The sequence below is a fragment of the Betta splendens genome, chromosome 9, assembly GCF_900634795.4.
Source record: "Betta splendens chromosome 9, fBetSpl5.4, whole genome shotgun sequence".
NCBI classification, from domain to species: Eukaryota; Metazoa; Chordata; class Actinopteri; order Anabantiformes; family Osphronemidae; genus Betta; species Betta splendens.
In genome coordinates this window covers 14,341,694-14,356,590 of record NC_040889.2, presented here as the reverse complement: position 1 = coordinate 14,356,590, position 14,897 = coordinate 14,341,694, and the positions used below count along the sequence as shown (strand labels likewise).

The window sequence follows — 14,897 nt, the reverse complement described above, 5'->3', positions numbered from 1 at the left end:
ATGTGCAAATATAAGGCTTATACTTATGATTATGTATTATATAATCAGACCACTAAAAGAGAAGGTGGCACCAGTAGTTGTCCTGCAGCCACAGGCTGAGTTAGTCAATGACATACTGAGCTAGTTCCATTAAAGCCATTCTATTGTCTTTGTGTCGTACAGTAATACACAAATTTGGTCATAAAGATGCATCTTTGTTGCTGCGCATTCAAGTCAGCAATCAGTCCATCAGAGCCATCAGTAGCCGTCGCTTCTATCCATCATCCTACCGTGAACCCTCTGCAGTCGTGAAACAAGAGACAGACACTGCAATGCAGCTCAGCCTGACCCGAGCACAACACACAACGCAGTCCGGCCGAGTGTATTGACATAACCTACTGTACCTGCTGGTGTGTGTCTAGAAACTTTATTGACAGAGTTGTGTAAGTAAGCGTGTTGCTTGGGGGTTTGTGTCATGGGGTCACAGACGTACAGATATGCACCACCTCCACACACACACACACACACACACACACACACACACACACACACACACACACACACACACAAACATGCAGACAGCTAAGGACGCGCAGCAAAGCATCACAGTCAAACCAGTGATGAGTGCCATGGAAACACAGGTCACCACTGGGCCCTTGGGACAAATTGAGTGAGAACGTAACCAGTTAATCACTTACACAAGCATCAAGTCATCAGTGGTGAACACACGACGACTCCCTCCACCCTGACCCTCCCCATCATGACACTGCATGATGATTAATCATGGTTAAAATGGGGTGGTATTTACTGGCAGTGGTAAAGGAGGATTAAATTGTGTACATACTATATATCTATTATTTTAATAAATATTTTGATCAGTAATAGAAGTAAAACCTCGGGTTGTAATGTTGGCTCTATTTGATTTAGATAAACCAGGGCAGTGTTGTGGTTTTGTGCTGGATCTTTGCCTTATGCCGGTAAAACGCTTCCTGCAGCGGATGCCATGGATTAACTGCTTTTCAGGTGAATGCACGCTGGTCATAACAATCAATGTGTTCTTCCTCAGAAGAGCTTTGCTCTCTGCTCTGCCCTCCAGCCAATGAGCCACTGTCACTGCTGTAGTTCCACCAGGTTTACAGCTTCACGTTGACGAGTCAGCCTGAACAATAAAGAGTCTAATGGAGTAAATATATGTACCTGCTGGCTTCTGGGTGTTAGCATTGTGTTTATTTGTTCTGCTGCCCCCATGTGACCAAAGAATTATACCCCCTTTAATAATTATATAATGAAACAAAAAACTAAACATCAGAATAGGAATTAGAGGCAAAAATGAAAAATGAGAAAAGGTGAGGAAACAAAGGTCAGCTTCAAAGTCATGACAGACACATGAAACATGATGTTGAAGCACATGAAGCACATGTACATGAATGCAGTAATGTGAATGACATAACATGAAAGTATTGGTCTTGGTCGACCTGCGCGTCAGACATTCAGAGGAGTTTCAGCAGGGAACTGTTATTGCAGGGAGTGCAGAGGGACAGTTGACAGTTATATTTATTTATTTAAACATACGCCCAAACTAAAAACTATAGAGAATTCATTAAGTTGATTCGCCCACTGGAAATGTGGGTAAAACTGGTAATGCCCACTGGAGATTTTACAACCTGAATAAAAATCCTGCAGTAGCCGCATACAGTACGGCTCCATATCTTCCATATCGGCACGTCAGTGCAGGAAGTAGCAGAATAGCAACATCTACACATGAGCATCCTCCATCACAGCTGACAGCTTATATCAGGGGATAAAGGGAACTGAGCACGTTCATACGTGGGCTTTGTGTGTGTGTGTGTGTGTGTGTGTGTGTGTGTGTGTGTGTGTGTGTGTGTGTGTGTGTGTGTGTGTGTGTGTGTGTGTGTGTGTGTGTGCGTGCGTGTGTGTGTAAACAGATGGACGAGATCGTTGGCATGTGGGAGAACTGGATCTCAGGGGGGACTGGAGTGAAGAGTGCACATCAGACAAGATCTGTGCATTCGAGGCTGAACAAAGGCAGGAGAGCTGAGTGGCCTGTATGTGACACGTGGTGAAGCTCTTCACAGGAACCCTCGCTTAGCATGTGTGAGTCACACCTGGCATATCAAAGCTCCACGAGGAGACACGTTTCAAAGGAGTGCGAGTTGCTGGGGAGTGGTTTGTGTCGGGCCCTCTCTAAAGCTCTGACAGGTTCCAGGTTCTTCTGTGACATTAATATTTATATATTTATATATAGAAAATGCTCATGTGCTATGCAGCATCAGTGATCGCTGAAACGCTGCTGATTTTGTGTGCCGTGCTGAATGTTATAAATGATTCATCCATCACACGTGAACAGAGAAGCACAATGAGTGAGCCTTGACTATTATTTACTGACATTTAGATGTTATTTCAGCCCTCCTCTTAAACAGCTGATGTGCATTGGCAGTGGTCACAGATGTATTAGCTGCATAGCGCAGTGCACGATGCAGTTGTGGTTTGGACCCAAGGAGAAATGAGAAAGGTTAGAGTAGCGGCTAACGAAGGGAAGGTCATATATTATGTTGGTGTCCCACCAGGGGAGACAGGGTGAATTAGTGATGTAACTTTGCTCCCCTCTGCACCACGGTCTTGTGATGTGATGTCACAGCCTTTCATGCTTATAGTACTTGTACATACAAGCATGTATATCATCAAGGACACATATAAACAGTGGCTGACCCCTGTTTATTGACCCAACAGGCCAGTACTGAGTTTAATGGTAATGAGGTTGTACAGTATGTAGGTTTTCTCAAGTTGACATGACATACGGACTTGAAATAGCAGCAAAGATCAGTGACACCAATGCAGACTGCCTAGAATGGTGCTACTGATTTACTGATGTGTGTCCAAACTAATGGATTGCAGCACTGTAAAATCCCTAGTGTAGTAGTATTAGTAGTAGTAGTATTACCATCAGTAACTGTACATTTCATCTACTGCCCGTGTGTGAACCTATTATGGTATCTGGCTCATATAAATGCACCACAGCCATTATCGCTGTGTGATTTTAACTACCATGGCATGTGAAAATGTCTATGGAAATAGTTTATATCGTGGCATTGCTTGTTTGCTTTTGTTTTTATAGGTAAATAATAGTGAGCCTCATACATGCAGTATGTTTGACTCATATTTCCATGTGCTTTGCATGCATTCCACCATTTGCAATTGTCCCAAACCCTGAAATCCTCCTTTCTGTTTCTCCTTGAGGAACAGCGCCCCCTTTTTGCTTTACATGGTACAACACTGAAGAGAAGTTCCTGTAAAATTCAACCAGTGGCAGGACCCACGTTATGGACAAAGGAGGGACTGCTCCAGCCTCTCCACTGTACTCCTGCATGTTCCTAGTCATTACCAGCCGGTACTAGCAGTTTTGTGATACAGCTATAGAAACTTTAGGTGATTTGTTTAAATTACATGTTCTGTATGGGTTCATAGAGTGACATGATTTCTTCAGCTGAAATAATTAAATAGTGGTGACATCTGTCCTGTTGCTGTGCTGTCTGGTGACTGCAGTGTAAGAAGACAGACAGTTCTGGCCACCTGCTGTTTTCTGCTGAGTCACTGGCATTCTCTCTCTTTAAAAGGCCCTTTTTTGTAACATGGTCAACATAACTCTGCTGCTTAGGTGCAGTGCTGTTACGTCTCCTCACACAGTGGTGCACAGCATTTCTCGTCGTTGAATAAATGCACTGCAATGTTGAAGTGTGTGACTGTTTGATCAGGTGATTCTACTGCACTTATTAATGACTTTAGATTCACACACAGCTAGACCACAAATGCAAGATTTACACAGCTCTACATTCACATACACAAATGTTTATGTATTATGTTTAAATATGTAAGTGGAGCGATTAGACCATGTAAAATGTCAAAGTAATACCAATGAGGATGACGTTGTTGTGTTTATGTGCTCAGCATCAGCTCAGGTTAATGAACTTGTGAAGCAACGCTAGAGATGCAGCGCCTCCTTGTGTCCGACTAAGGTAAGTAACACTATGGGCTACAGTGAATCAGTCTTACACAGACGTCATTAATATTATAAACACCAATAACCTTATTGGCAAAGTGTAAACATTTAGTCATCAACAATCAGTACTAAGGTTATTAATGACTTCAATGTTTTACCTTTACAAATGATGGGGAGTTTGAAAAAAGGCACAAAGACGAGTCAATCCCACCGTATAACAACAAGGATCTGACTTAGGACATTTTGGATGACTTTGTGTTGGGCCTGGTGCCCGTTTTCACTGTTCGGGCTGTTTTCCAGACAAGCGACGTCCAGAAGGCGCCTCGCACGCTGCTAGGAGGTGGTGGGGCTGCAGATCAGGGGCGTGGTCCTTCTCCTGTCTGGATCAGGACCATGGCCAGCGACAGCTCCAAGAAAGATTTTCACATTCGAAAGGCAGACTTTATACAAACATCAAGATTTATTAACTCAGCAAATATAACAGCAACACATTCATCTTGTCAGTTTTTTGCTAACTGTGTATACACACAACAGAAGTGTGTAACATTTTGAGTCATAAATACAGACGTTTAGTGTTTCTTCCTTTGTAGAACAGACATCAGACTTCACGCTTTTAATTTAATTTATTCCTCTATTGGTCACACTTTGCCAATATAAAACACCTTCGCCGATTAAAAAAAAAGTCTAGATGAGGCTGGGAGGACATGAGCGCAAGAATCATCCCGTATTCCGATATTGCGGAGGTCGGTGGGGGGGCTGGTGGATGCAGACTGCACCAAAACACACTCTGGCGCACGTCTCGTAGCAACATCGATTTCATGTGTCTTTTTGCTGTAACAGCAAAGAAAAAACTGCAATGACAGTGGACAGTAAAGATTGAGACAATCCAGCTAGTTAATAAATAGAAATAAAACTCAAATCTCACATGCGACTTTATTTGCTGCCATGTCCAAACTAACAGGGAGTTAATAACTTACTGAGAAGTTTATTGTAACCAGGCCCGTTAGATTCATTTAGAGCAACACTGATTCTCGAGCTATAACGCAGACGGCAGGAGCTGCATGAGTGGATGCGTGTCTCCCCAGAGGGTGGAGGCTTTCTGCAAAAGCTTGCAGGTTTCCCTTCGTCTTCTGTTGTCCCTGCGTCAAATGATGCGCCAGCGCCTTTGCTATAAGAGCACCTGTCCTGGCCACACATCACTCGCATCTCACTTTCTCTCTCTCACGCACACGCTCACCTTCACACTCTCCTGAACTCCACGCATACACTATCTCCGCTACAAAGCAGTGGCAGACTCTACCAGGGTGCAGCGATCATGAGTTACTCCAGCGACATTTACACTAGCAGCTCGTACCGGAAGATTTTCGGAGATGCGCCCCGCTCTGGCCGCGTGGGTCTGGGTGGCAGCAGCCCGTCCCGCGTGCCCTCTGCGGGATACCGCAGCAGCCACCGCACTTACGGTTCCCCCGCCGGGATGCCCCCCGCCGCTTACCGCCGGTCTGCCGCCCCCGGCCGCGTCTTCTCCTCCATGCCGGACTCCGTGATGGATCTGACCCAGTCTACCGCGGTCACCAACGAGCTCAAGATCATCCGCACCAACGAAAAGGAGCAGCTGCAGGGCCTCAACGACCGCTTCGTGTCCTTCATCGAAAAAGTGCACAACCTGGAGCAGCAGAACAAAGTCCTGGAGGCAGAGGTCACGCTGCTGCGCCAGCGCAACAACGAGCCGTCGCGCCTGCACGAGCTGTACGAGCAGGAGATCCGCGAGCTGCGGGCGCGCGTCGAGGAGCTGACGCACGAGAAGAGCCAGATGCACCTGGACTGCGTGCAGATGAACGAGACGCTGGAGCGCGTGCGGGAGAAGTTGGACGAGGAGACCAGGCTGCGCGAGGAGGCGGAGAACATCCTGAAAGGCTACCGGAAGGACGTGGACGACGCCACTCTGGCGCGCATGGAGCTGGAGAAGAAAGTGGAGTCTCTGCTGGACGAGATCGCCTTCCTGAGGAAAGTGCACGAGGAGGAGCTGCAGGAGCTGCAGGCGTCTCTGCAGGCCACCCAGGTAAGCCTGCCAGCAGCATGTACCTGTTGATTTCTGCGGGTGCAACTTCCATCTACTCGTTACGTCTATTATCATCAGTGATCCACGCGAGCAACGCCGTAAACATATAAATAACACCAATATGAACCTAGTGTCACTCGATAAAGTTTTGTTACAACTAGCCAATATTGACTCTACAGCCCCACTACAGTAGTTTATAGACAGACTGCCGTTTTACGGTGTTAGAGGGTTTCCTGCAGTGTAACAGAAACTCACTAAAGCGCTCAAACGGCAGGTTTGTCTTTAAATGTTGTAGGCACGAGCCGTTTGCCTTTGCTGCGACATGCTGCGGCCTCTGAACCGAACACTGCGCTCTGGATAATTGATGGCACTGCAGTTCCGTTTCAGCACCAGGCGCTGTCCCTCCCCAACATTAACAGGGTGTCTCAAGCGTCTCTGCAGCGTCTCGCGCGGTGCGTCACGCCCCCCTTGCTAACTTCAAGACAGAGTTTATTCACTATTTAGACAAAACGTGTGTCTTCTATCCATACTACTTTGGTAAAGTATGGTGCAGAGACTGATGGATATTATCAATATAAGAAAATTATATTGTATATTGTGTATCAATTACAAGTTTGTGTTTATTAGGTCTCTAATCATTTTTTTGTATGTATTAAGTCATTATGTAGCTAACTGTAGGGTACCGGTTAGGTTCTGATGTGGGGGGGGGGGGGGGGGGGGTTAAGGGCGTGGTCGTCCCGTGGGGCAGCAGGCGCCAAACTCTGCCATCAAAGAGATCAACAGTGACACAAGTTTTGCTTTCAGTTAAATAAGAAGCTATATGTGCATTGAAGTTTGTGGTGTTGGAAGCTGAGTAACAGAAAGCTCCAGTCAACTGTCAGTACAATGCAGAAATCAGAGCAGAGCAGAAGTCAGTTCGTTAATGTGCAGCAGGGTGATGGAGGAGCGGGGCGGTTGCTGGGTAGATTTCTCCAGTGCTTCCCTGCAGGGAATCCTACTGCTATGTAAGCTGTTGACCGCACAGCTTCCTCTGAGTCAGCACTTGATTCATCGGTGCTGCAGTAGTCCAGCTCACTGGCCTTAAACCCAACTCAGTTACTGCTATATATGCATGTATGCTTTCTCTGCTTAGGACATAACTTTCACTATCAGATAATAGAGTCAAGCAATTACTAACAAAGTCAGAAATTGAAGTCATGGGTGATTCAGTTAAATGACTTATTCAAATTAATGACTTTCTAGGTTCCTTTAGTATGATGGTATGCTATCAAGCACCCATATCCATATATTTCCCCCTCCCCTACATCCAGGTGTCAGTGGAGATGGATGTGAGCAAACCAGACCTGGCTGCTGCCCTGAAGGAAATCAGGTCTCAGTATGAGAACCTGTCCTCCAGGAACCAGGTCCAGGCAGAGGAGTGGTATCGCTCCAAGTTTGCAAGCGTAACCGAGGCCGCGGCCCGCAACCAGGACGCCGTCAAGCACTCGAAGGAGGAGCTGAGCGAGTACCGCAGGCAGATGCAGGCTCGCACTCTGGAGATTGAGGCCCTTCGAGGCCACAATGAAGCTTTGGAGAGGCAGATTGCAGAGATGGAGGATCGTCATGGCAATGAAATCGGAGAAATGCAGGTATGCAAAGAAAATTATCTGAAATCTCTCTTTCTCGCTCTTTATATATCTACTCTATCTATCTATCTATGGTAAATCCCATTGTCATTGAAAAGCGAGAACAGAAGCAGTTTAAATCTTGCAAAACATGAATATTTGAAATAAAATTGAACTCAGTCAGACAGGAGGCCAGGTAGCTTCATCCTGGGAAGCAGAAAGTTGTTTGGTCCCACCAGGTACCCTTGAGGAAGACACACTAGACACACTGGGCTGCACTTGACAGAGGACGCACAGGACAACTTTTTTGTAACAAAAATAACAAATTGTATTGTATTTTTATTAGACTGATGAGAAAACATCAGAAGGACGCTGACAGGACACAGTTTAAAATGCAGACTTACTAGAGTATAGCCTTTATAAATCACTTTCATATTCTGAATCAACACATTTGTTGTTAAGCACTAAACACTGAAAATAAAGAAGTACATTTTCAGTCTTTTGGAGTCAGAGCACATAGTAAATATTAGCTATTGATTGGATGATTTTTGTGTTTAGGACACCATTCAGCAGCTGGAGGCTGCCCTGCGCAGCACCAAGGGAGAAATGTCTCGTCACCTGCGTGAATACCAGGACCTGCTCAATGTCAAGATGGCTTTAGACATTGAGATCGCAGCCTACAGGTTGGCAAACAGTACTGCAGTAGTCACTTTAACTTAATTGCATAAGGTATTTATTATGGCTTTTATATATTTGGTTGACAGAAACTTACAAATGTATTCAGAATGAAACTGTTTAATTCTGGATATCCATGAATACTATCAGATGCCTGCCTACAACCGAACAGAACAGAAGACTCTCCCACAGTAACATGATAGATCAAGTAAAGTAATTGAGAGTGAAAACTTGATAATGATGATGATAATGTTCTGGTATATATATATCAAAACAGACAGCAGCGATGTTGCCAGTGACATTGGATCCCTTAGAAGAAACACTCTCAGATAATAACAGCAGTAACACCAGACTGGAGGTCACATCATCTCTTGTCCCATATCTGTACAGGAAACTGCTGGAAGGTGAGGAGTGCCGCCTCAGTTCCATTGGTGGAGCAGTGGTCCAGTCCGGCTACCCGGGATTCTCTTACATGTCAGCTCGAGCCTACAGCCTTGGTGCCTACAGGAAGTCTGGTGCAAAGTCCGAGGAGGAGGAGGAGGAGGAAGAGGCAGCAGACGAGCAGAAAGAGGAGGAGGAGGGCGAAGAGGGCGAAGACGGAGAGCAGGGAGAGGAGGGAGAAGAGGAAGAGGAGGGGGAAGAAGGGGATGAGCAGGAGGGAGAGGAAGGAGATGACCAGGAGGAGGGTGAGGGTGAAGGTGAGGAGGAAGAGGAGCAGGAGGAGGAGAAGCCTAAAGAGGTGGAGAAAGAGAAGAAGAAGGAGACCTCCAACAAGAACATCAAGAGCTAAACTGCTTGTGTTCATCATCTTCATCATCATCACCAATAACACATTCCATATCAACAACTCACACCAGACTCTGCACAATCTCGATGCCTCATACCTTCACTGTTTGCTCTGTAACTTCAAACTGACTAGTACTGATTGTATTGGAGGCAGAAGGAGCTTTAGACGGTAACAGTTTCCTTATACTCATTCACATCCTCTGCAGAGATCACATCGTATACTGTAGGTGCAGACAGATAGCATGATGCCACAATGTTCACACACTACTTTAATTAAGGGGCTCCTTTGTCCCCATATGAGCCACAGTAAATGTGCCATCAGTGATCAATACACACTGTAAGAGCAATCAGTACCTTGAAAGTAACAATATTTTCAGCACACAGACTTTAAGATTAACGCACAAATCTTGGAGAATGAGAAACAGCCGAGTCCAACTTTTACGGTGCTACTTGATTTTTACATATAAAAGTTGGGGGAGTCCTGTAAGTGAAGACTTTCTCACAGAACAAAACTCTCGCAGCTCATTCCTGAACGTCAGCTGGGCACACAGACGTCATAGCAACAGACTTCAAGTCGCGCCCCACACGTCACTGAGCAGGTTCACACCCCGTGCTCGTTCCTGCGCTGCTTTCCATCACGCTTCACCTACAGTAGCCCCGCATCCCGTGCCGCCAAGACCAAATGAAATGTACCACCACACCTTCACTTTTATTTTCCATTGTCTTTCATTCGCTGCAGAGCAATAATGGCAACGTGGAGCTGAGGAATACTGTAAATACAGATGTGCTTGGAGACCGGGTGATTATTTTCAGAAGCTGGAAAGGAGGAGTGCTGCAGCTTCTCCATAGAGGAGTGCATCTTTTGGAATGAAAAATGTTGTGATTCAATTGCTGCTATAAATATTTTTAGGGGATTATAATTTGTCCCCCCTTAGATTGATTCATTTGTCAAGGATCTTATCAGCCGTCAATGCTTTCAGAGTTTATTGTAAACTTTAAGTTGTGTACTTCTTTATTCTCACTATGTCAGCTCAATGATGCTTTTGTTTAATTTTGCTGGGTGTCATTGTGAGACAGCTCATGGTGACACCTAGAGCCCTCAGTTCAGACTGCAAGTGACAGATGGGGCAAATGCTACTGGAGCCATGGTTACAGAGACTCATATAAGGGCTATTTTGACCAAAACCCCTTCATCCTATAATGTTGGTATCATTGTTTATTATTTTACATTTCCTATTGATTTCTTTTTTTGACAAATGAATCAAGACAGGGAAAGAATGCATGGCCTGAATCTTGGAGCTTGAATATCTGCTGGATGGGATCGACTTTTGCTTGTTGTGTGTTCAATTTAAAACTTGCCTTAACCATGACTGAAAATGAAACGTATTTTCACCTGCATCTCATTAATTGCTGGGGAGGCTGAGGAGCGCTGACACTTTCCAGACCGTTCTGCTATACAACTGTGACTGTATACGTGCTGCTCATGCAGTGATATTTCTCTCAAAGCCAAATAAAGACATTTATTAACCAAACTTTCACTAGAACTGTGTTTTTATAATATCATGACACTCAGCTGATAATAAAAAAAAACAAAATACTATTGGTTCCATGTTGCGACCGTTACACAGGAGACAGGATTCAGGATGCGATACTTCAATTTACAAATATAATAATTGCTCATAGACTGCTGAGCCAAATCCAATTAAAATGTATCGTTTACATAGAATATGTCTGACTTAGAATGCTACTTCTTATAGCTTATGCCATATATATATATATATATATATATATATATATATATATATATATATATATATATATATATATAGCATAAGCTATATATATATATATATATATATACCTGGTCCTCCTGAGGCTCTATACATATATATATATATATATATATATATATATATATATATATATATATATATATATATATATATATATATATATATATATATATATATATATATATATATACACTATACTGGGAACTGACGCCTCTAAACATTCACGGGCATCCAGATCATTATTCTCCCAGAGGTGCTCTTCAGGGATAGAGATTTGATATAGAGACCCCTATAGGGTGAGACTGAGGCTTCATTTAGGAAATACTATATATTACTTTAACTGCAGTTAATTATTACTTATGCAAATAATAGGTCTAAAAGTAAAGAAGAAGTGTTTGAAACAGAAGAGTAAAACTGTTACCTTCATGCAGTGCTGTGGTTAAACCATTTTCCATGTTAGTTTCCACCAACAAACACTTAGGCCACACTCCTGCTTGTGGTTGGAATCGAAGCATTGGTAATGAAGTCTGGCTTTTGTATGAGGTGTCAGTTACTGCTTCTGGGCCTAATGTGTCCCAATGGGCAGTCAGCAGCATTAAGCAGAGCCGTGAGAAGAGGAGCAGCTGCAATAACGCCCCCTAAGGTGCACTAAGACTAAAGTCTGCAAGAAATGGAGACTTACATGAGGTGGCCAGAGGCTACAGGACATAACACAAGAGGGTTTGTGGGTGTTTAACGAGAGCAGGTAACTGTCATTAACATTGCTCATTAGAATTTACTAAAATACATACATGCTGTCCTGGGAGCCACAATAAGAATAAGAATAAGGGTTGAGTACAGTTACTAAGGCCACTATGGAAAAACAGGACTAACTAACTAACTAAATGAAAGAAGTGCTACAGTATGCTGGCATGGAACAAAACTGTATAAACTACTGTACTACTAGTAACACTACGACACTTCTGGGAATTGGTTTGGCTTAATGAGGATCAATGAGCAGCACCAGGACGTGTAGTTATACGAATTATGCAGCTCTTTGGAAATTACCAGCATGATCTGATCATTCTAGCTCATAGGCACATTAGTTGTAACTAGTTGTAGGCTTTAGAACGTGGGTCAGTGTTACCTGTATATAATGACTAAGTGACATAAGGACACTGGACCTGAAAAACAGAATTCAGGCATGATTGATTTTATTGTGCGATGTGTTTCTCTGAAGAACAACCTGCAGATGTATTCATCACCACTCAACAGTTGATGACTCTGGCACCTTGGCAGCATTTGGTATTTGAGATGTTTTTTTTTCTCTTTACATAAGAAACACCATGAACGCCTGCCTCCTTCTATCTGCAGTCTAAACAATGTTATTAATGGGCAGAGCTTCTGCTTGTCCCAACCCAGAGGCAAAGAAGGTGCTGGAGCGTAGATGGATGAGAGTTGCCCACAATGGCTCGCGAGCACAGCTGTCACCCACTGCATGTTTATCGCTGCCCGAGACTGTTCATTTCCCTGCTCACACACTGATGGCGTGTGGGTGGGAGGGGGAATAAGCACAGCGGCAAACACATTATCAGCACTAACAGGCGATCAATATGCATGCTAGAAAAGCCAGGGAAGAGCAGCAGGGACTCGTTTTTTCCTTTTTTTTTTTGCTGCACGAGTTTCAGGAAAACAAGCTGCAAGAGGATACAGCACAGAGTTGCAAAATCTTCTAAATGTGACCCGGACAATCAATAATGTTTCAGACAGTCAAGTATATTTCTAGCAGCAAAGATAAGATTATAGGTTATGTATCAAATTTCACATTTGCATGATCTTTAATTTTCATTTTGACAAACAGTAAAAGGCACCAACCTGGTTGTGACTCAACAGTCTGCGCATCTACACCACTAAACTAGTTTCAGCATGAATTAATATTATTATAATCTGAGCCAGTGGTTTGCTTTGTTATGAGGAACCACAGCGTCAAAGCTGAAGATATTCATTATCATTATGGATATTCACTTCTCTGTAAGTCAAAGCTAGTGAGATTAGCTTAGCATGAAAACTGCCAGAAGGGAAAGATCCTGTTCACGTCCAGCACACAGTTTATACTTTGACTGAAAGCTTTCAGTGCAGCCTCTTCAGGTTTTGTTGACCTTCCTGTACATCAATACAATAAAAAATATTTTGAATTAAAAGGTAGCACTTATAAAATAGTATGTTTAAATATGAGTTTGACATATTGCTCCTGTAAAGTTCCTTTAAGTATGTTTATGTAAACAAAGCCTTCTTTTATTGACACTCACTAAAAGATCTGTTTTCAAATTCAAACGTAGCTGTTAAACAGCAACTTTTACACAACACTTCAACAGAAGAATTGAAAGAAGTAATTCTACTTAGGAACTAAACACTGAGCTGTACCAAGCTTTAAATAAACTGCCTTCACTGCATTGTTAGGTTACAAACAAGTTAAGTACCAATCCATCTGTCTGGTCTATCTGAATGTTGGATTAGCCATGAATATTGCTGTGTCTTCTCTGTGAAACAGGAACGCTTAAGACCTCCGTGCTGGCGACAGATAGGAATCAATTTAGAGAGAAGAGTTATTGAAACGAAAGAGTTTGGCCAACACCTCTGTCCACACGTGTGGCCTGCGACTGGTCGCTCTGTGGAGGTGTCCTTGAATTGGCCGCGCTGCCTCAGTGTGTGTGTGTGTGTCTTGGACTCTGCTGTCAGCACATTCTGTTGTTGTGGAGGTGCATACATAATTGATTTGCTCTCCTCCTCCTCCATTGTCCCCCTGAGGCTCTTCCACAGGCAGTAAATTTTCAACTTCAGCATTTACCAAACAGATAAGCCTCCTCCTGCCAGAGTCTACAAGCATGTAAGTCTATTTCCTTTTATACCGTAAGTGAGTTAAAGACAGCAATGCTGACCAACACACACATAAGTGTCCCTGCTAGTGCTTCTGTTAACTTCTGTTAACACCTAACCATGCGGTGAAGGTTCGTTCACTGTTAGCAGAGGAAAACAGAAAACAAGTCTTTTCTTTTCAGTTCAAAGACCAGTCTTTTCATTCATTTACTCTTTGTGTCCTGTCCTTCCTCTCTGCCTCCCCTCATGCTGCCTTTCTCTCTCTCTCTCTCTCTCTCTCTCTCTCTCTCTGTCTCCATGAACTCCACTGCTATATATAGAGTTCTGCATTGCAGATGTCCCAGAGCCCTGCAGCTTTGGAGGAGCTGAGGAGTCCTATCCAAAATTTCATCTGCCAGAGTCACACACAGAGCCCAGGCAAGCGGAGGCAGCAGGCAGACTGTGCATCACAGTACGGGACAGTAAGTGTGGCGCAGTGCTGTACAGTGGCAGTACATGCAGAGCCTGTGGTGCAGCATCACACTGCAGCAGGAGGAAGTGCCAACAGAACAGAGTCACAACCACTGCAGTCATAATCTTTATGTGGGTGTGAGTGAGTAGAAGGCTTTTCTTTTTGTGAGGTTTCTGCAACACTTCCTGTTGGTTAGTTGTTCTCACTTTAAATCATTAATGTTGTAAACCTGATAATAAATAATAACATTTCAGAGCTACATTAATGATTCTGGATGTTTTAAGATCAATTTTTTTGGTATAAATTATTGTAATTAAATATTTAAATGTTCGGTTGATGGCAAAGATCTAATATATATGGGGTTCTATGCCTATAATAACAAATGTTATTACATACAATAAATCATATAATTATTGGTTTCATATGTAACAATGTCTTAGACAACAGAATTAACTGATTTAAATGAACCAAGCAACAAAACTACAGAATTCCAAAGCTGTGCTTAGCATGTCTGACCCGATGTCAGACATGTCAGTAAATGTTTATGCCAATCATCACTGAGAAAAGAGAAAGTGACAAACTTTGATCCTAGACGCTGAACTGTTGTATATTGGTTCCAGTTTTCACTCTTGCTCTTTTAATTCTACTTCAACATCAGAAGGATATTAAGTATTAA

At 43.3% G+C, this 14,897-nt stretch overlaps 1 protein-coding gene across 1 annotated transcript; it reads left to right on the top strand.

The window, feature by feature from the left end:
- The first annotated feature begins 5,123 nt into the window (after positions 1-5,123).
- Positions 5,124-10,653, top strand: zgc:65851 (uncharacterized protein LOC321113 homolog). Its single transcript, XM_029164085.3, has 4 exons — positions 5,124-6,056; positions 7,367-7,684; positions 8,219-8,343; positions 8,726-10,653. Exons 1-4 carry the CDS (start codon positions 5,313-5,315, stop codon positions 9,123-9,125), a joined length of 1,587 nt encoding a protein of 528 aa, XP_029019918.1. The 5' UTR covers positions 5,124-5,312; the 3' UTR covers positions 9,126-10,653.
- Positions 10,654-14,897: the final 4,244 nt, after the last annotated feature.

Bases quoted from the DNA above. Each gene is read 5' to 3' on its own strand.
- zgc:65851 (XM_029164085.3), top strand. From the start codon at position 5,313: ATGAGTTACTCCAGCGACATTTACACTAGCAGCTCGTACCGGAAGATT. The intron at 6,057-7,366 runs GTAAGCCTGCCA...CCCTACATCCAG, and splicing joins CGTCTCTGCAGGCCACCCAG to GTGTCAGTGGAGATGGATGT. The intron at 8,344-8,725 runs GTTGGCAAACAG...ATATCTGTACAG, and splicing joins ATTGAGATCGCAGCCTACAG to GAAACTGCTGGAAGGTGAGG.